Source organism: Nicotiana tabacum, chromosome 22, assembly GCF_000715075.1.
Source record: "Nicotiana tabacum cultivar K326 chromosome 22, ASM71507v2, whole genome shotgun sequence".
NCBI lineage: Eukaryota > Viridiplantae > Streptophyta > Magnoliopsida > Solanales > Solanaceae > Nicotiana > Nicotiana tabacum.
This window is the reverse complement of record NC_134101.1, coordinates 123,157,091-123,180,024: the sequence shown is the minus strand read 5'-3', so window position 1 is coordinate 123,180,024 and position 22,934 is coordinate 123,157,091. Positions and strand designations below refer to the sequence as shown.

The following is a 22,934-nucleotide window of genomic DNA, read 5'->3' as shown; positions in this document are numbered from 1 at the left end:
AAAAAAATAGCCCGAAATGGAAAAAGCCCGTTAGGCCCGCGGGCCCGGTCCATTTAGCCCAGGACCATGTGGGCTTAGGACCGTCGTGGGCCGGTTCCACACATTGGGCCCACCTCAAGCCCAGGCCCGTTTGGCCCGGGCCACAATACAGCATTAATCTACCGTAGGAATGCAAAAAGGAAAACTTACTTTTCCCTAACCTAGTTAGAATGGGATTAAGAGTATTTCATTATAAATAGGCCATTAGGAAAGCATTTACCTTGTTCTTTTTGTTAGGGTGACAAAATTTTCTTGCGTTGGTGGTAGAATAATTTGAAGCATGGATTTAGAAGCTGTGTTTATGAGTGTTTTTTGCATAGGAAAAAGGCCAGATAATATATTTGAGTTGATTAAAGCTGCTATAACAGTGGGTGAACGGAAGTATCCTGACGAGTTTAAGAAGCATCAAAATAAAATATTAAAGCAGTTGATGAATTCTGGAGTACTGAGTGCTAAAGAAGATTTCGATAATGGTTATGATTCTTCCATTGAAGAGGTGGAGCGGAGTTTTTTTGAAGATCAAGAAAATCATGAGAAAGAAAACTGCAATACTGAAAAGACCAACTCTAATGTGACTACTGAAAATCAGAGTTTCAAGAAGACAGATAACGACAATCTAGCCAAGAACATGAATACAACAGTAAGAGCGATGTCCAAGAGTTGCACTGGTGGTTTAACGAAGATCAAGCTGCCAGAAGAGTAGGATATATATATATATATATATCAAGTAAACTAATGAATAAGGAACTCAACTTTCAGTTGGTACTTGAGCTAAAAGACAAATGAATAGCTAGCGGAGAGCATTCAAAATCACCTTCAAATAAGAATGGTTATAGTATTTGGAATGTGCAATCAAGACTGTATTTGTAAGGACTTTGATTTTGTATACCTTAAGCTATCAGGAAGAGCTCTCGTTTGCTTAAAAAAATGGGAAAACGACTAGGCTGAGCTGCCTGCATTATTGGCTTGATACTAAGTATTGTGCAACCTTTCAGGAAAAATTTGTTAACATCATCAACCTTTTTCTTTCCATAAAAAACATAAACGGAAAAGGGCATAAACTACCCCTGTTGTTGCTAAATGGTTTACAAACACCTTTCATTCATCTATCCGTCCAAAAAAACACGCGACGTTAATTCTATTAATAAAATTACCTCCACAACTAACAGCATAACCGGTGGACCTTCAATTTAATGACGTGTCATTTTTTTACTGGGCCACGTGACAATCTCGTACCGAAATAAAAAATAAATTTTATTTCAATCCACTTAGCTGACCCGACCCAAAATTTTGTTAGAGCGAGAAACAATGGCGAAAGAAGTGGAGTGAGAAGGGGCAGACATCTTGTTGTTCCCAATGGCTTCCCCATTTTTCCGATCTTCTTTTTGATTTCACCCAAATTCTCTCTCCCCCATTCATCTTCTCTCTTGCGCAACTATCCCCATCGGGAGTTGACCTCCACCATCATACTGACCGCAACCACTATGTTTACCACTGTAGTTGCTGCCTTCGCCACCGTAGCTACTGCTCCCACCACCATAGTCGTTGCTCTCATCACCTCCTCTACTATCTTGCCTACCTCACCACCATAGTCGTTTCTCCTGTGAACAAACCCCCTAAAGTTACAGATAACTAAAGGAAAAGTGAGGGAAAAAATTCTTATTTTACACTATAAAACTAAAAATAAGAAAGCTTACATAAATCGTTGGCATCTTCAAGAAATTAAGTTAAGAGTATTTAATTGAGAAACAGAACTTCGTGATGGATGGTGAGATATCTAAATTCAATTTTGATAGGATCAGATAAGTGGGTTAATGTAATTTTATGACCCAGGTAACAAAACCTTGGGTCGGCTAAGGTAGGTGGGTCGAAATAACATTCATTTTTTTGTTCTAATCAGAGATTGTCACGTGGCCCAGTAAAAAAATGACAGGTCATTAAAGTGAAGGCCCAACAGTTCTGTTGTTAGTCGCGGGAGATAATTTTATTAATAGAATCAATGTCGTGTATTTTTTTGGATGGATAGATGGACGGAGGATATTTGTAAACCATGTAGCAAACGATAGGGGTAGTTAAAGCCCTTTTTTCGAAACATAAATAACAATTGGCATTAAATGATTATAGTTATCTCTTTAATTTAAAAATAAAACTAGTATTAGTACCCGCACGATGTGCGGATAATGTTATGATCCTGCTATATTCTATAAATTAAAAAGAATAAATTATATGAATAACTATTGGCATAAACTTAACCCCATATATAGCCGGTGATACAAACAAATAAAAATACAATATGATTCAAAAATAAATACTCCTTTCCTTTCAATTTACATAAAGTATTTTTCTTATTAGACTATTCCAAAAGAATGACACATTTAACTTTAAATTTTTCATTTTACCCATCTTACCCGTAATGAGAAGCTCTTACACTCATACAACTATCACAGCCCCACAAATCTTTTAGGACCATAAGTTTCAAAAGTTTTCTTTTTCGTTTTTAAACTTCGTGCCAAGTCAAACAACAACAACAACCCAGTGAGATCCCACAAATGGGGTATATGGAGGACAGTGTGTATGCAGATCTTACCCCTACTCCGGAGAAGTAGAGAGGCCATTTCCGATAGACCCTCGGCACAAGAAGAAGGAAAGAGACAGTGTATCAGTAACAACTTAATTCAAACTATCTCATCAAAATTGAAACTGAGTGAAATAATACTAAATAGAGTAATAACTAATAAAAATACATTTAGTAATATCTTAATTTAAATTATAAAAATATATTATATTATTATCTCAACATAATAATTTCTCACATCAACATCAACTTCTACCAACCTAAAATTTCACAATGATAAATTAATATAAACACACATGATGATTTATTGACAACCAATATATTCTAACTTTTGGGAGTTACCAACATATAAAATAGTTGGATCATAATTTGCTCAACAATTTTAATGCCACCTCAATTTTAATCACACAATTAAAGCCACTTTTTTTTTAACAATTTAAATGATGCTTTTGGGATATAGTTAATATTAGTATATTATAATTAAATAAATATTAAACTACTTTAAATATATTGTACTTCTTAAAATGAATTTTACCTTATGATTTTTGTAATTCACTTTAATTTGTGTAAATAGTAATCCCAAATAGTGCAATTATATTCCTGTATATGTTTACCCTATCTAAATCTATTTAATTCTAATTGACATATATATACCGATCCCATCGGTTTTTCAATCAATTGGCGCATACACTTTGAGAGACATAAATATCAACAACGGATTAAAAAGTCATAGTCCATACCTGAGCCATTAGAGAAGAATCCATTCTCCCTTCTTATCTAATTTAGCATGACAAACTACTAGCACTAATAAAAAAATAAAATATAAAAGTATATGTATTGCTTCCAAACAATTGAGATATAAAATAAATTATAAAATGTTGGATAATTAATTTTTCCGTAAGGCAACATAATTGAGATTTAATTCAGCCGATGTCTGAGTTGCTTCATAGTTAAAACATTATTCCCACAAAAATATATATCATCAGTTCCTCTATTCTTGTGTAAAATTATGATTGATTAACTCCCTTCCAACATTATTGGAGTTGCTTTAATATTGATCGAATCATACTGCATTTATGTGACAATTCTCTTTTCGAGAGTCATTTTAAAAGTATTCAACTCCAAACTATATACATTACACATCTTGATTCTCAAAACTAAAATGCTAATTGAGCAAGAGATATAGATTTATTTTTAAATTAATTCAAAATATCAATTTACTCACATTATCTTTATACCTCCTCTTTCTATATTATTCCCTCTACTATGAAATTTTATATAATTGTTTCATTTATATGGAAGTTTGACATTAAATTTTCATTAAATTAACTATATAAGAATTTAAATTATATTTAAATATTTTTAATTTAATTCTTGGAATTATTACCTGTATTTTTTTAGTTTTATCTATTATAACGGTTTTAAATACGTGTATCTTATTCATATAATATGACTTATGTCATTATTATTTTAGAAACGTTCTCTTCTCAAAGATCAAATAAATCTTATCATTCTATATATATATTTGCTATTGAGATTATTACTTATTTACATATTTTTCTTCTTTTTTGATTCCTTGTTCATGTTATTGCATTACCCATAACTTAGAGTTATTTATATCATTGCCCACAACTCCCGTTAGTAGATGAATTTAGTTTTTCTTTTTTCTTGTAAAAAAATTATATTCACTATTTTTTATTCTTCTACTGAAACTAATATTTAAATTTATCAATAATATTTTTGATCATCATTTATTTATTATCTTTATTATATATTTTAGCTGAATGGAGTAGTGGTACTCGTAGTATGTGTTGATAATACTTCCATATTTATCTTTATAATGAGATAAGATAAGGGTGTTATTTTTATCTTTAAGCTCAATATTTTCTTATGGTCAAAAAATTATTAGTTAAGATAGAGTAGTTGGTTATATCGTTATAAGACTATTATTCTTTCTTTCCTTTCAGATTCAAAATAATCTTATTTACTACCTTTCCATTTAAATTAAAAAATTATCTTTTTAATTTTAAATTAAATTAAATATTATTATAAATATTATCCTAAATTGTCTTTCAGTTCAATTTTTTTGTGGTCAAAACTTTAATTCATATTTTCACTCTTTTGTTATCACTACTAATATAATATAAATCTTAATTTCATATTTTCTATACTTAAATTTATTGAATTAACGTCTTAGGGCACAAGGAGAAGCGAACGTTATTGATCAACTAAGGCAGTTACGAAAGTTAAGTTTTGATCCAACAACTCGGTAATTATGATTATGGGTTCAAACCTAGATTTTTTTAGTTTTATTTCTAGTAACAAACACTTTTTTATTTTTTCTGTTGTTTTTGTTGTGAAAATTTTCAGAAAACTCTTTCTTATTATTTAGAACAATTTGCTCATTGAGCCTCTCATTTGAATTGGAATATTTATGTATTGATTAGCTTTTCTAATTAATTAAACAATCAATTCAAATTTAACTTTCTTTCCATTTAGATTCAAAAGAATCTTATTTACTATCTTTGTATTTAAATTAAAGAAATATCCTATCTCCCAATTTAAATTAAATAGTATAATAAATATTGTCTTAAATTGTCAAGTGGCTTTATATTAGCTTGCAACTTGGCTAAATGAGAAGGCAAACTTTCTTGCTTTAATATATATATAGATTTTATATTTTAGCTGAATGGAGTAGTGGTACTCGTAGTATATGTTGATAATACCTCCATATTTATCTTTATAATGAGTTAAGATAAGAGTGTTATTTTTATCTTTCAGCTCAATATTTTCTTATGGTCAAAAAATTATTAATTAAGATAGAGTAGTTGGTTATATCGTTATAAGACTATTATTATTTCTTTCCTTTCAGATTCAAAATAATCTTATTTACTACCTTTCCATTTAAATTAAAAAAATTATGTTTTAATTTTAAATTAAATTAAATATTATTATAAATATTATCCTAAATTGTCTTTCAGTTCAATTTTTTTGTGGTCTAAGACTTTAATTCATATTTTCACTCTTTTGTTATCACTACTCTTTTGTTATCACTACTAATATAATATAAATCTTAATTTCATATTTTCTATATTTAAATTTATTGAATTAACTTCTTAGGGCACAGGGAAAAGCGAACGTTATTGATCAACTAAGGTAGTTACGAAAGTTAAGTTTTGATCCAACTACTCGGTAATCATGATTGGTTCAAACCTAGATTTTTTTAGTTTTATTTCTAGTAACAAACACTTTTTTATTTTTTATGTTGTTTTTGTTGTGAAAATTTTCAGAAAACTCTTTCTTATTATTTAGAACAATTCACTCATTGAGCCTCTCATTTGAATTGGAATATTTATGTATTGATTAGCTTTCCTAATTAATTAAACAATCAATTCAAATTTAACTTTCTTTCCATCTTGATTCAAAAGAATCTTATTTACTATTTTGTATTTAAATTAAAGAAATATCCTATCTCCCAATTTAAATTAAATACTATAATAAATATTGCCTTAAATTGCCAAGTGACTTTATATTAGCTTGCCATTTGGCTTAGTGAGAAGGCAAATTTTCTTGCGTTAATATATATATAGATTCAAAAGAATCTTATATATTATCTTTGTATTTAAATTAAAGAAATATCCTATCTCCCAATTTAAATTAAATACTATAATAAATATTGCCTTAAATTGCCAAGTGGCTTTATATTAGCTTGCCACTTGGCTAAATGAGAAGGTAAACTTTTTTGCTTTAATATATATATAGATATAGATTGTCATCGAGATATCAATGCATTAATGGTTTAGACATCTTTGATTCAAAAGAATCTTATTTACTATCTTTGTATTTAAATTAAAGAAATATCCTATCTCCCAATTTAAATTAAATACTATAATAAATATTGCCTTAAATTGCCAAGTGGCTTTATATTAGCTTGCCACTTGGCTAAATGAGAAGGTAAACTTTTTTGCTTTAATATATATATAGATATAGATTGTCATCGAGATATCAATGCATTAATGGTTTAGACATCTTTGATTCCCTACCTATAAAATAAATACTATAATAAATATTGCCTTAAATTGCCAAGTGGCTTTATATTAGCTTGCCATTTATGTATTGATTAGCTTTTCTAATTAATTAAAAAATCAATTCAAATTTAACTTTCTTTCCATTTAGATTCAAAAGAATCTTATTTACTATCTTTGTATTTAAATTAAAGAAATATCCTATCTCCCAATTTAAATTAAATACTATAATAAATATTGCCTTAAATTGCCAAGTGGCTTTATATTAGCTTGCCACTTGGCTAAATGAGAAGGTAAACTTTTTTGCTTTAATATATATATAGATATAGATTGTCATCGAGATATCAATGCATTAATGGTTTAGACATCTTTGATTCCCTACCTATAAAAATTCACAACTATATTTACTCATGTAAATTTAAAACAAAACTTATAAGTCACTCTTGCAAGTTTTAAAACTGTGGTAGCATTTTTCAATACAATAAATTCAACTTATTAAATCAGAAATGTTAGACTTCCAATCAATATTTAAGTGACTGCAGTCGATCAAACATTGAACGCGATTCAGAGCTGCATGTCTATGCTGCAATAATACAGAAGATCCATTGTCTTCTGGCTTCTGCTCCTCAGTAGTCTTCCTTTTACGAGGCAGTCTTCTTGAAACTTGTTTCCATTTTGATTCAAACGCACAAGCTACAAGTTCAAAAAGAAATAGATTTAATAACTTGATCAATGTCTAAGCTCAGGTGAAAGCAAATGAAAACTAACTGCTTTTGGAAGAGAAAATTTTTAACTAAAAGGTTACCATATAAGAGAAATTTTGTTTTTCTGCTACGAGAATTAGTTGTGGTGGCGAGAGCATATAAGAAAGAATGATCCACATGGTTTCTGAATAGATATCCTGTTTAATCCAAAGCTGAAAAAGTCGAGAGTGCTTTACAATGACACCCACCCGCAACAACAATTAAAATGAACTTTTTTTTTAATAAATAATGCTGGTGTTCGGACCAGCTTGAGAGCACCTCAACTATTTTACTAGACACATAGTACTTCCCACCAGCATAGATAACAGATACTCTACCTCCCAAGGCTTAGCCAAACAGGAATAAGTTCCCTAGCATTTCTGTCTCTGCTGGGGCAATCAAAGGGACTTCCTTAAGAGAAAAGCATAAGCTTCTCAAGCCTGCTGAAACTTTATGCCCATAGACCCTAAGATGCATCCTCGAGCGATGATTTATTTTTAACATTCTTAGAAAAAAGTCTCACCCTCCGCTTTACAGTGAAGAGATGTTTTTGTTTTAGATAGTTGGGGCACTACTTCTCTTAGAAACAGAGGACCGAAAAAAGATTTGACTCCTTTGATTGTAAAAACCAACCCAATGCTTTTGCTTTTTCAATTGCTACAGATTAACAAAGCTGGATATGTCCTCTCAGCAAGAGATCCAATCTATCAGAGTAAAAAAAAAAAAAAATCCAACAAAAAAACTGCATCCAGTCATCTATTCATGCAGGAGTGCAATGCGTGCTCCATGAAAAGCCAATAATACAATCGGTTGAACCAGGTATTCAGCTCTCTCTAGGACCGCGTCAGGCATCCCCCTCTAACCCCTTACTCCTAATCTGTAGGTTCAGAAGAGATCCTCAAGTGGTTAGCATAACCAAGGAGATCCCAAATAAATTCAGCACCAATTTCGTTGATAACAATATCGAGTTAAGAATTGTAAATAATGCCATAGATCGACGCAGTCAATGACGATGAAGAAGATAAAGGACAAGAAAACAGTAAGAGAGAAGGATCCACTTTCGGAATTTTCGAAAGTTCTACTGATACACCTAATTTCAAACTGGTTAATATTGGATATTCTTGTCCAAAAGTCTCTAGCAACCAATATTTTGTCACTGAAGATGGTGATGCTCTAATTCCTCAGATATTCACAAGCAGAGTAGTTGCATACCAGACAATCACTTTTAGCTAATCCTGTTGTTGGTTTGAAGACAAGTAATGTTTGGGATGATTAGATTGTCATAGTAATGATATAGGCAGGCCTCTACTGATCCTTCTCCAGTACCATTATACTATTATAGCAATCAATTCTTGTAGGTCTGTTCACTAAACGCACAATGACATGCATTGGTAAAGGCACATCAAACAGAGTTTTTCTTATCAGAAATGATGATGTCAAACTTAAGGTCAAGACAGTTATGACGGCTTGGGACATTTAAGAGTCAACAACCAGCAGGAATACATCGATTCTGGAGAGCTACGATGGATTCAGAGTTTTAACTTAGCTATAAAATAGTGTTTCAGGAATAGGTTGCACCACACCTAATCGGAATTTGTTTTGCAACTTGTAAGCCGGATACTCAGGCTTGATTATTATCCAGTTAAAAACATATTGTCGTATTAAGTCTGAATTGGCATAAAGCGAATCCATAAGACAATGGTAGCACAAATGAAGAAGAGCCAGCCATGGAAGCTTACAAAATAAAGGAGGAGCAAGATGATCAGTTTGAGGAATGTCCCATTAATAGTTAGAGCTCCGCTTGTGTAGTTTTTTTGTTTTAGTTCATTGGTACTATGCTTTGACAATGATCAGCCCACTGTTTTTATCTTCAATATTCAGCTACCTAAATAAAATAGACAAAATTCCAGGTGTTTAGCAGTAGATCTAGGCATTCTCAAGTCACCGTGTGCGGGTAACGTGTGATATGCTTCCATTTCTTATGAAAACAAGGGTGTGGAGAGAGTCTAAAAGTATTGAGAGGTCAATATTGAAAGGGAAAAAATAAGGCTGTTTGTTGATCATACATATAGAAGAACTACAAATCCAACACATACCGTAGAAAGTGTTGGGCCATTGCAAACATAACCAATTTTACTGGGAAGTTGTTGTGAACTGTATGCTTCTTTGATTACAAACATTTTGGGTCAGATCCCGGGGTGAAAAGCTATGACTATCATGTTATGATCCACCTGAAGCCAATGTCTTCTCTGTTAGCTCCTAACCATACCTTGGTAACGACTAGAATACTAAGTTTGATGTAAACAGACACATTAGTTTACCACTCTCTTCAACATGCTTATTCTTTATGAAATAGTGTATAAAGATTGTACCTTCACTTCTTCCCTCAAATCCTCGAATGAGGCAGGCACAAATCCAAGGTCTTCCCGAGCGGGATGCCTTTGCACCCCCTTTTATTTCACCATTATGTTGTTTCAATCTACCAGAGAGATCACCAATTAGAACTCAGCAAACTTAGATACTATTAAAAAAGAAAAAAGTTATATGAACAAATGACACAATATAATGATGCAGATTTTAGCTTACAGAAATGTCTATTATTAAATTTCTGTTACTTGCATAACATAGAAACCCATTAATCAAAAGTCTTCTTTTTATCCTTTTTTTTCTTTTCTAGAATAAACGAGAGAAAGATGGAACTAACCGACGAGAGAAATTGGTAGTAACACCAACATAGGTCTTAATAGGTGGATTTGTGGAGAGAATAAGATATACACACCATAAAGACTTGATTTTTTTGCATTTTCTTGAATTATTATTGGATTCCGTTGAATGTGAAGCTGGCAATTTACAGCTCGTTGATATTTCCGACCCATTTCCTAAGGGATTTGAAGAAGAGGAAAGCTGTGAGTTTGCAGCATCACACTTTCTTGTTTTCTTCAATTTGCTGGAACTTGAGGAAAATGCTATTGGATTTGAAGAAGAGGTAATTTTTAGGTTAGCAGACTTCAAGGATTCAAAATTTGTGGGTTTTTGTGGTTTCAGAATATGGGGTTTCGTTGATTTGAAGATTGTTGATAAGGGCCGAGCCATAGCGACGATCCCACAGTTTTGTGATCTGCAGTTGACCGTTAGCTTCAAACAATGAATTTTGATTAAAAAATGCTTAACCCAGGGAGTTTATCTAACAAATTATGTTATCAGTCGCTTGTATAAATTTTTGTGTCTATTATTATGATTAATTAATGCCTTGAAATAAAACAATAAAGGAAAAGAAGAATATTGCAAAGAAAAGAGATTGGGGGAAAAAGTGACTTAGCCACATAGCTAACAAACCATAAAATCACTCAAAAATATTAGACATACCTTAAATACAATTCTATTTATACACTTCCCCTTGAATGTCTATCCAACAGATAATGTACCTTGTTAAAATCTTAACTAAAATAAAATTCAGTGAGAAAAAAATCCAAAGAAGGAAAAAGAGTACACGTGTTTAGAAATGCGCCTTTTGGTTGACTCGTTAAAAAATCTTGCAAGGAAAACTCAGTGGGACAAAATCTTGTAAGGAAAAAAGAGTACAACGCCTGATGAGAGCATCAATTCACATCTTTAAGCCTTCGCATCCTGATCTTGTACACTAGCTTCTCGAAGGTTGACGTCGGAAGAGATTAGGTGAACAAATCAGCAATATTATTACTTGAACGAATCTGTTAGACATTGATATCACTATTCTTTTGAAGATTATGTATGAAAAATAACTTTGGTGAAATGTGTCTTGTCATATCTCCTTTAATCCTCCCTTCGATTGGGCTATGCATATTGCATTGTCTTCGTACTAAATCGTGGGTAGTTTATCACATTTCAAATTACAATTTTCTCAAATAAGATGTATTATAGACATCAACCACACACATTCTCGACTTGCTTCATGGATAGCAATTATCTCAGCATGCTTAGATGAAATAGCTATGATTGATTGCTTAGTCGATCGCTAAGATATGGCAGTGCCTCCACATGTAAACACATAGCCTGTTTGAAATCGAGCCTTGTGTGGGTCGGATAAATATCCAACACTGGCGTAACCAACAAGATTTGGACTGCAATCGCTGCTATAAAATAAACCCATATCGATAGTCCCTTTTAGATACCGCAATATTTGTTTGATTCTATTCCAATGTCTCCTTGTAGAAGCTGAGTTATATCTTGCTAAGACATTAATTGAAAAAGTTACATCAGGTCGTATTATATTAGCAAGATACATTAATGCACCAATTGCATTAAGATATGGTACTTCGGGACCAAGAAGCTCTGCATTCTTTTCTTGAGGTCAGAACAAATTCTTATTCATATCAAGTGATCGAACAACCATCGGAGTACTTAATGGATGTGCTCCATCCATGTAAAACCATTTCAATATCTTTTCTGTATAGGCAGATTTATTCATAAAAATCCTGTTTACCAAATGTTCAATTTGCAAACCGAGATATAATTTTGTCTTTCCGAGATCTTTCATCTTGAATTCCTTCTTTAAATAATCAATTGCCTTTTGGAGTTCTATAGGAGTTCCATAAGGTTTATGTCATCAACATATACGTCAAGTACAACAAACTCTGATGTTGTTTTCTTTATAAAAACACATGGACAAATGACATCATTTATATAACCTTCCTTTAATAAATACTCACTAAGGTGGTTATACCACATTCTTTCTGATTGCTTTAGACCATACAAAGATCTTTGCAATTTGATTGAAAATATTTCTCGGAACTTTAAATTATGTGCGTCGGGCATTTTAAATCTTTTAGGAATTTTCATGTATATCTCATCATCAAGTGAGTCATAAAGGTAGGCAGTAACCATATCCATTAAATGCATGTCAAGCTTTTCATAGACAACAAAACTAATGAGATAATGAAATGTTACAGCATCCATAACAGGAGAATATGTCTATTCAGAATCGACACCAAGCCTTTGTAAAAATCCTTGTGCAACAAAGCGTGCCTTATATCTTTGTACCTCATTTTTCTCATTTATTTTACGTAGAAAGACTCATTTATAGACAATAGGCTTAACACCATTAAATGTTTGAACTACATGCCCAAAAGCTTCACGTTTCGCAAGTGAATCCAACTTGAATTGGATTGCTTCTTGTTATTTTTGCCAATCACGTCTTTGTCGATATTCTCCAACAGATTGAGGTTCAAGATCCCCACTATCTTGCATAATGCTAGATGCAATATTGTATGCAAAGACATGATCCATTACTATATCCAATCAATTCAAATTTGTCTCAATAGCGATTGGATTTATTGATAGTTCCTCATTTTCTTGAGTCTTAAGCTCAATGATTTCCTCATGAATCTCAGGATTGGTTAAATCGTAGATTTCTTCATGATACTCTTTCGCAATGTCATCTTGATAATTTGTTTTTCTTTTTCTAGGATTTCGATCCTTAGAACCCAATGGTCTTTCACGCTTTAGGCGTGCTTTTGACTCATTAGCTATGACACTAGAAAATTGTCCAACATGGACATTAATACAGATTGGAACATTCTCTACAATGATATGTGATTTTGTTATCCTTTTCAGATTCATAAATGCTCTGCCATTTGATTTTATATTTTCTACAAATGAATAATTTTTTCACCTTTTTTTCACAAATAGAGGCATGTACCAAGATGAGACAATGATGAATTTTCCACAAAATTTATCGTTTGGTTTCACTATTTTCTCCCCCTAATTTTGGGGAAAATGCCTCATCGAATCGACAATATGGATTTAGGGTGTCCCAAGTCACCAATTTTAATCCCGAATCGAGGACAAGAATGACTCTGTATTACAGTCCGTGAACCAGAAATCCGGATAAGGAATTCTGTAAACCCGAGAGAAGGTGTTAGGCATTCCCGAGTTCCATGGTTCTAGCACGGTCTCTCAACTGTTATATTCGGCTTGATTATCTGATATAATACATATTATAATTTATGTGTTTTTATCAACTTTAAACCGCTTTTATTATTTATTTATTTTTAGAATTGCAACGTCGTGAAAATGCGTTTCGAACCACATCGCAATCAATGCACCCATGGTTGTTGACATGTTTTGACTCCGTTGAGATTTGGATTTGGGTCGCATAAATGCGTACCCGAGTTTAGGGATGTAGTATTATTAAAATCGTGCCTAAAGAATCTAACGCTTTATTACTTTGAAGAAGGCTGTGAAATTTGCTAAACGGCCCATCTCGAGATCTAAGTATTCAATTTAAACATTTATTGAGGGCCCCGCAATTGGTGCGTTTTATTGGGCGAGGCTCATCTCATTTATTTTTAAAGGACAATCCTAAAATGCCTACATTTTCTCTATTAAATTTGTCTCTACAAAATGAAAGAGAAAATGTCTTAATTTATTTACATGCTTGAGTTGTTATAGTTGGGTTTCGAATATAATTCATAAAATCTGAAAATAATGCAAACAGGGCAATCTGTTGCCAGTGCGGGCCCAGGCTCAACGTGTATGGCATAAACTGGACCTGGGCCATCTTATTCACATGTTACTACCTAGTTACATTATACTAGGCATGTTCACAGTTTGTCAAATTAAAAAAAAACTTAGCAATCTAATTTTAATTCTAAACCATTTACATGCTGAAATTAACCAATAGTATTTAACTAAACAACATTCCTACAAGTTCCTAAATGGTCTATTCGTTTGATGAACTAACGTGCTTTTTGAGACATGGTAATCATCCAACAATAACGAATTAACTAGACGGAGTTACTACACCATTTATTTATTTTTAGGCAATATATAGATAGTTCGTCCGTTAAGCTATCGTCAGATGTTCCACTATATATTTTAAACAGCTACATGATTCTGATTAGAGTAAGCTAAATAATTTATATATACAAATAAAATTCAGAATATAATTAAAATAAATTCAGAACTTCAACTCTTCATTTCGTATTCATGCTTCATGTTTCAGTTTACAGTAACCAACGTGTCAGTTGTGTACCTGATATTGGAAATATAAGAAGAAGAAAGTCAGCAACGTAGTATGTAACACAGCAACAACAACAATAACCAGCAATAACCAGTCAACGGAACACCCAGTGACAGATTTGAAAACCAAGATAAAAATCCAGAAATATCGACAACAATCAACGGACAGAAGCAAAGGGAATCTTTTCAGATTTGAAAGACTAGTTAATGTTCAACCCTTAATTTCTGAATCCGTATATCAGAATATTTAGATTGTATATCAGGTGTATACTACTCACTCTTTTAATTTTCAGAATGTTTTTATTTGTATTTTTGGAAGTCTTAATATTTTCGGAATTTTTCTCTCTCTTAAATATTCAGCTCCCTTTTTTTCTCTCTCTTTTCTCTTTTTTCTCTCCCCTTTAAATCTGTCTAAGTCCCCCTATTTATTACCATCTTCAGCATTTTTTAAAAATTAAAACCCACTATCTTCCATTCATCCCCTTTTAATCCCACTATCTAATGTTTTGTCCCCCACTACATTAAACAAATACCTCATTATATCTTGTCCCTCATGCTTATATTAAACAATTGCATTATTCCCCACCATTATATCTTGTCCCCCCATTATTGATTATTTTAATATTATCTTAATCTTAATGGACAGAACACTCAAAATAAATAATTGTTCAAAATTAATTCCAAAAATACCCCTCTGACCTTATAGAAATTACCATTTTGACCCTGAAAACATTATAATTTACCAATCTACCACGTCAGCTATAACAAGTTCAATTAATCAATTCTAACCAAAATATAGCAGCTATAACCAATTCCTAATCAGATTTTATGAACAAACTCAAACTATATGATGAACAATAAAGAAACAAGTGGAATTATTTTGATTGAACAATCTTTAAACAACAAATCTACTTTCAGATTCAACGACAATAACAAATAAGTATATTCAAATCATGAGCTCAATTTCAAATTAAACTTAAACAAAATAAATAAACAGATTCAAATCACTAAACTCAAATAATCAATTGATCTTCAAATTAAATCCAACAAAATACAACAAAGATACATGATTCAAACTAAATCAAAAAATTAAAAACCAAAACATAAACTCACATTAAATCACTGAATTAAAAACGAACTTCAAACAAAATGAACATGAATTAAATCTATATTGAACAACAAACATGACGGATTCAAATGATTTAAACTAACAGTTTTCTATATTAAAAACTAAATCCTTTTAAATTAATAAAACAAACTGAAAAAATAAATAATTAATTGAACTTCCATTTAAATCTAACAATATTATAATTAAACTAACAATTTCTACAAAAAATAAACAAGAAAAATGAAACATACTGAAGAAAATAACAAAACGATAAGCATGAAATTAATATCGAATATATCTAATTTTAGATCCGAAAATATCAAACAAAATACGGAAAAAATGAAACTCAAACCCACTAACCGGATCGAAACAACGATCGAAGAACGGAAGAAGGAAGCCGCGTACAACAGCAGTAGCGACGAGGTGGAGAAGAAGAACGCAGCAGCGGCCATGGCGACGTGAAGGAGAAGAAAACGCAGCAGCGGACGGAGAAGAAGTGACCAGCAATGATAGCAGCTCGGCGTTGGACGTGAAACGCAGCAGCAGCAGCAACGAATGGAGAAGAAGAAGCAACAACAATCAGCCATGGCCGAGCTTTGAGCTCGCCAGGGAGAAACGAAGACGCAGCGAACGTGACGGACTGAATGTTGCTGCGTTTGGAGCGTCGAAACTGAACGTAGCAGTAGCTCACGTCCATGGCTGGAGCTCGACGAGGCAGCAGGAGTTTGGTTGTTCATGGCTTGGGTGGTGCGATGACGATGGCGGATTTGCTGGTCGCCATTGACGAGCTCCATTGACGAGCTCCGATGACGAAGATGAGGCCGCAGTCATGGCTGCTTGGAGATGTGTGTGCGTGGTGTGTGCTATGTGTGTTGGAGGTGTGAGGGGGCAGGGGTGTGAGGGGGAAGGGCTGCCATGGGAGGAGCTTGGGGTAGGAGGAGAAAGAAAGGAAGAAGAAGAAGAGGGGGGGTAGCTTTAGGTGTTAGGGTTTTTGGAGTGAAAAATGAAAAAAATGGGAAGATAGGAGTGGGATCGTTGGTCCATGGGGCAGACTGGGTCGACCCGGGTTGAAATAGACCGGGTCATGGGGAAAACTCTTTGGGCTTGTGGTTTAAAATTGAAGGAAAGGCCCAATCCCGATTTTCTTTATATTTTTTGCTCTATTTTCTTCTACTTTCTAATTAATAAAACTAAAATTCTAAATTAAGTTATAAACTAAATTAACTTATCAAAAATACTAATTAATTCCAAATAACTATTATCGCATATTTAAATAGCAATTAACGATAAAATCGCACAATTTAGACGTTAAATGCTAAAATGCAACGTACATTATTTTTTATGATTTTCTCATTTTTGTAAAACAAACTTAAATAAATACTAAATGAAAATGCGACATATTTTATATTTTTTTTAATTTAAACAAATAAACATGCACACACAAAATACAAATAATTATACAAAAATACCACAAAAATTCAAAAATCGCACACCAAGGAAAATCGTTTTATTTTGAATTTTTTGGAGTAATTCTTTCATAGGGCAAAAATCACGTGCTCACAGCTACCCCTCTTTGTCCGAAAACATGAAGGGTTTTCGTGCAAAGATAAAGTGAGCGGATACGAGCGATTTTTAACCGTTCGAGTACTCCGTGTGAAGCATTTTTTGAAAGATTTGACCGAACCTTTGCTTCAGAGGTTTCCTACATATCCTGGGCTGAACAGGAATCAGGTCAATGTAGTTCGGGAAGTTTTGGTAGCTGGGACTACCATGAGACTGCAATGTTGCTGCTGTTGCATGCTACTTTTACTGCTTGCTGACCTCCTTATTACACCATGCTTAAAAGAAAAATCAAGAAGCTAGGCTAGACTACGGATTACAAGATCACATCTATCTTCCATTTGTTCTTGATGCCAGTCATTCTTGTCCTCGATTCGGGATTAAAATTGGTGACTTGGGACACCCTAAATCTCCCAAGTGGAGACTCTGAAATAAATAAACAAATCCCGCTTCGATTGTCCTTTAATTGGAAAAACTCCTTCACCCTTGCGGGGGCGGAAAAAAGAGGTGTGACAACTGTGACTATTTCCCCTTCGCGTTCGCATTGTCCCACCCTGGAATGCGTAAGCCTGCCCTTTTCCTCTTCCGCGTTCGTGTGCTTCATCACGCATTCGCATATCCCAGTTCAGGAGCCATCAGATTTTCCTCTTCGCGATCGCACATCATTTTACGCTATCGCGATGTGCAAACATCTCGGCAGAATATAAAATTTCAAAATCGAGGGTTTAGCCATTTTTATCAACTCTTAAGCTTGGGAGCTCGTATTTGAGCGAGGTTTTGAGGGATTTTCAGAGATATCGATTGGGTAATGATTCTTAACTCTTTTTTTCTTGTAACCTATTAATCTAAACATGAATTCTTCATTAAATTTCGGAATTTGTATGAAAATTGGGGGAAAGTTCTTAAACCAAGAATTTGAGTTTTGATTGGGGATTTGACATTGGATTGAGATAATTTTGGTATGGTCAGACTCGTGAGAGTGTGAGGATTCTGGAAATGTAAATTTTACCCGATTCCGAGATGTGGCCCGAGGGGCATTTTGGTCATTTGATCTAATTTCGCGTATTAGCTTAGAATTTCTTTGTAGAATCAGTTACTTGAAGTGTTATTTACATTATGCAATTGAATTGAATAGATTTGGGCCATTTGGAGTCGAGTACTCATGGCAAGAGCGTGGTTTCGGATTGATTATTGAGCCGATTCGAGGTAAGTGGCTTGTCTAACCTTGTGTAGGGGACCTTCCCCTTAGGATTTGGTATTATTGTTAATTGAAATGCCTTGTACGTGAGGTGACGAGTGCGTGCTTGTGCTAATTGTTGAAAATTCAATTTTCATTAAGTAATTACTAGTATGTTTCCTTTCTTGTTTATATTACTTGCACTTTAAGCCTGTTGTTAGCTTATGAAAGCATGTCTAAGGGATTTAATTGCTTTATTTGCTCAAACTATTATACTTGAATTTTGTGCAGCATGCTAGACTAGAATTATCTGGTTGCCTTAATATGAAACTGACATTTGCTGAATATATTCCCATGTTGTTGCTGTGTATTTACATTTGGGACTACGGATGTGGGATTCTGGTGGAGGCGGATGAAGAAAGATATAGTTGAATTTGTAGCTCGGTGCCTCAACTGTTAGCAGGTGAAGTATGAGCACCAGAGACCGGGTGGATTGCTCCAACAGATGAAGATTCCGGAATGGAAGTGAGAGTTGATCACCATGAACTTTGTAGTTGGGCTCCCACGGACTTTGAGAAAGTTCGATGCTATTTGGGTGATTGTGGATCGACTGACCAAGTTTGCTCACTTTATTCCTATGTGTACTACTTATTCCTCGAAGCGATTGGCGGAGATTTATATCCGGGAGATTGTTCGCCTACATGGTATTCCGGTTTCCATCATTTTAGATAGAGGTACTCAGTTTACATCACGGTTCTAGAGAGCCGCTTAGCATGAGTTGGGTACTCGGTTAGAGTTGAGTACAGCATTTCACCCTCAGACGGACGGATAGTCCGAGCGTACTATTCAGATTCTTGAGGATATGCTCTGTGCGTGTGTGATTGATTTTGGAGGGTTTTGGGATCAGTTCTTGCCATTGGCGGAGTTTGCTGACAACAATAGCTATCAATCCAGCATTCAGATGGGCACCGTATGAGGTTTTATATGGGAGACAGTGTAGATCCCTAGTTGGTTGGTTTGAGCCGGGTGAGGCTAGACTATGGGCACAAACTTGGTTCAGGATGCTTTAGAGAAGGTTAAGGTGATTCAGGATAGACTCCGTACAGCCTAGTCCAGTCAGAAGAGTTACACGGACCGGAAGATTTGTGATATTTCCTGTATTGTTGGAGAGCGGGTTCTGCTTTGGGTTTCGCCTATGAAGGGCGTTATGAGATTTGGGAAGAAGGGAAAGTTGAGTCCGAGGTTTATTGGCCCTTTTAAATACTGAGGCATGTTGGGGAGGTTGCTTATGAGCTTGTCTTACCTCCCAGCTTGGCCGGAGTTCATCTGGTATTTCATGTTTCGATGCTCCGGAGGTATCATGGTGATCCATCGCATGTGTTGGATTTCAGTTCAGTCCAGTTGGACAAGGATCTATCCTATGTTGAGGATCCAGTGGCAATATTGGACAGGTAGGTTAGAAAGTTGAGGCCAAAGAACATTGCATCAGTAAAGGTTCAGTGGAGGGGCCAGCCGGTCGAGGAGGCGACCTGGGAAACCGAGCAGGATATGCGCAGTCGTTACCCTTATCTTTTCACTACTTCAGTTATGTCTTTATGCTCGTTCGAGGACGAACGAATGTTTAAGTGTAGGAGGATGTGATGACCCGGTCGGTTGTCTTAAGAATTAACGCCACGATACCCTATTAACTGCTTTCCCCAAGTTTATTTCTGCTATTTTGATTTGCTGGGATGTTCAGTTTTGAGTTTCGGAGAGTTTTAGGACACTTAGTCCCTAAATGAGAGCTTAGGTGTTGGAGAGTTGACCTTAGTGTGAAGACAGTCTCGGAATGGAAATCCGATGGTTCCGTTAGTTCCGTTGGGTGATTTCGGGCTTAGGGTCATGTTCGGATTGTATTTTGGAGGTCCGTAGCTAATTTAGGCTTGAAATGCCGAAAGTTGAATTTGTTGAAGTTTTCGGTTCAATAGTGAGATTTTGATCCGAAGGTAGGAATGGAATTCCGGAAGTTGGAGTAGCTCCATAGTGTTGAATGTGATCTGTGTGCAAAATTTCACGTCATTTGGACGAGGTTTGATAGACTTTTTTATCGAAGGCGTGTTTTTAGAGTTTTTGGAATTCTTAGGCTGGAATCCAATGAAAAATAGGTGTTTTGATGTTGTTTTGAGCGTTCCGAAGGTTGGAACAAGTTTGCATGATGTTTTAGGATTTGTTGGCAGGTTTTTTGAGGTCCCAGGGGCCTCGAGTATGTTTCGGATGCTCAACGGGTCATTTTGCAACTTGTTAGAACTGCAGAACTGCTGGTATCTGGTTTCCTTAATCGTGTTCGCGCCCTTCCCTCTGCGTTTGCGTAGTGTAACTTCGGAGGATGATTTAATTATTCTTCGCGATCACATGTTTTGGCTCGAGATCGCGGAAGTCTTCCCCCTCACATGTTTTGGCTCGAGATCGCGGAAGTCTGCCCCCTCCTCTTTCGCGTTCACATCCCTCCATTCACGTTCGCATAGTAGAACTAGGAGTCGGGGGTACTGTGACCATTTCCCATTCGCGTTCGCATTGTCCCATCCGCGAACGCGTAAGCCTACCCTTTTCCTCTTCCGCGTTCGCGTGCTTCATCACGCGTTCGCATAGCCCAGTTTAGGAGCCATCAGATTTTCCTCTTCACGATCGCACATCATTTTAGACGATCGCGATGTACAAACATCTCGGCAGAATATAAAATTTCAAAATCGAGGGTTTAGCCATTTTTATCAAAACTTAAGCTTGGGAGCTCGGATTTGAGCGAGGTTTTGAGGAATTTTCAGAGATATCGATTGGGTAACGATTCTTAATTCCTTTTTGCTTGTAACCCATTAATCTAAGTATGAATTCTTCATTAAATTTCAGAATTTGTATGAAAATTGAGGGAAAGTTCTTAGACCAAGAATTTGTGTTTTGATTGGGGATTTGACATTGGATTGGGATAATTTTGGTATGGTTAGATTCGTGAGAGTGTGAGGATTCTGGAAATGTAAATTTTACCCGATTCCGAGATGTGGGTCTGAGGGGCATTTTGGTCATTTTACTTAATTTCGCGTATTAGCTTAGAATTTCTTTGTAGAATCAGTTACTTGAAGTGTTAGTTACATTATGCAATTGAATTGAATTGAATAGATTTGAGCCATTTGGAGTCGAGTACTCGTAGCAAGAGCGTGGTTTCGGATTGATTATTGAGCCGATTCGAGGTAAGTGGCTTGTCTAACCTTGTGTGGGGGACCTTCCCCTTAGGATTTGGTATTATTGCTAATTGAAATGCCTTGTACGTGAGGTGACGAGTGTGTACTTGTACTAATTGTTGAAATCCGGTTTTCATTAAGTAATTACTAGTATGTTTCCTTTCCTATTTATATTGCTTGCACTTTAAGCTTGTTGTTAGCTTAGGAAAGCATGTCTAAGGGATTTAATTGCTTTATTTGCTCAAACTGTTTTACCTGAATTCTGTGCAGCATGCTAGACTAGAATTACCTGGTTGCCTTAATATGAAACTGACATTTGCTGAATATATTCCATGTTGCTGTTGTGTATTTACATTTGGGACTACGGATGTGGGATTCCGGTAAATCCTCCTTGTCTGTTTATTGGGACTACGGATGTGAGATTCCGATAGATCCCCCTATACAGTTATATGGAACTACGGGACTGCACCCGGTAGATTCCCCCAGTACTAGGTATTTACATTTGGGGGCTACGGAACGGGATTCCGGTAGATCCCTGGCGCATTATGAGTTGGACTACGGGACGACACCCGGGAGAACCACTGGACATTTATATTTGGGGGCTATAGGACGGTATCCTGGTAGATCCCCGGTTGCTATCTCTGTGTTGAGCTGTGTTCCCTTGGTGATTATTTTGCCTATGTTCTAGTTGTTGTTGCTCTTTCTATTCTATGTTATTTCTTACTATTGCACTTAATTGTACTATCTTGTCCTACACTGTTATACTTTGAATTTTATTTAACCTCAGTAGGGCCCTGACCTTCCTCGTCACTACCTGACTGAGGTTAGGCTTGGCACTTACTGAGTACCGCTGTGGTGTACTCATGCCCCTTTCTGCTCATGTTTTTCATGTGCAGATCCAGGTACTTTCACTCAGTCTTATCATCCTTGAGGCGAGGCGCTTCTGTAGAGACTTCGAGGTATATCTGCCACGTCCGCAAACCGAGGAGTCCCTTTCTATCTTTCTGTAATAGTATAGCCCTTCAGTACTTCCCTTTTGTTAGACATTTCTGGAGTTAGAGCTTCTTATGTATCTCTTAGCTTGTGATTCATGGGTTTCCAGGTTTTGGGATAGATATATATTAGATTTGAGAGTTATATTTTGTATGTTGAGCGGCACTTTTAAACGCTGTTTTATTATATTATTTTTGTTTTAAATTGTAGTCTTCCGCAAATTGGTTTATCTTTCGCGTTTTAGGCTTACCTAGTCGTAGAGACTAGGTGCCGTCACGATGGTTCACGGAGGGCGAACCGGGGTCGTGACAACTACCACCAGAAATTGTAGTAATATCTGCCTTACACATATTTAAATGAGAGAAATAGTTCTTCTCTTTGAATATTGTATGTGTCGTACATGGATCAATTAAACAAATATTTTTACTATTGAAATTTGATCCAAGTTTGCTTTGAAAGATATCCATATTTAGTTCATGTGGTTTGACATACAAAAAAAATAT

General features: G+C 34.9%; 1 protein-coding gene across 1 annotated transcript; it reads right to left on the bottom strand.

Annotated features, from left to right (window-relative positions):
* Window positions 1-7,021: 7,021 nt before the first annotated feature.
* LOC107777740 (uncharacterized) lies at window positions 7,022-10,584 on the bottom strand. Its single transcript, XM_016597870.2, has 3 exons — window positions 10,087-10,584; window positions 9,755-9,861; window positions 7,022-7,332 (listed from the first exon to the last, which is right to left on the bottom strand). The coding sequence occupies exons 1-3, from the start codon at window positions 10,473-10,475 to the stop codon at window positions 7,127-7,129; spliced, it is 702 nt and encodes a 233-aa protein (XP_016453356.1). The 5' UTR covers window positions 10,476-10,584; the 3' UTR covers window positions 7,022-7,126.
* Between the last annotated feature and the right edge of the window lie 12,350 nt (window positions 10,585-22,934).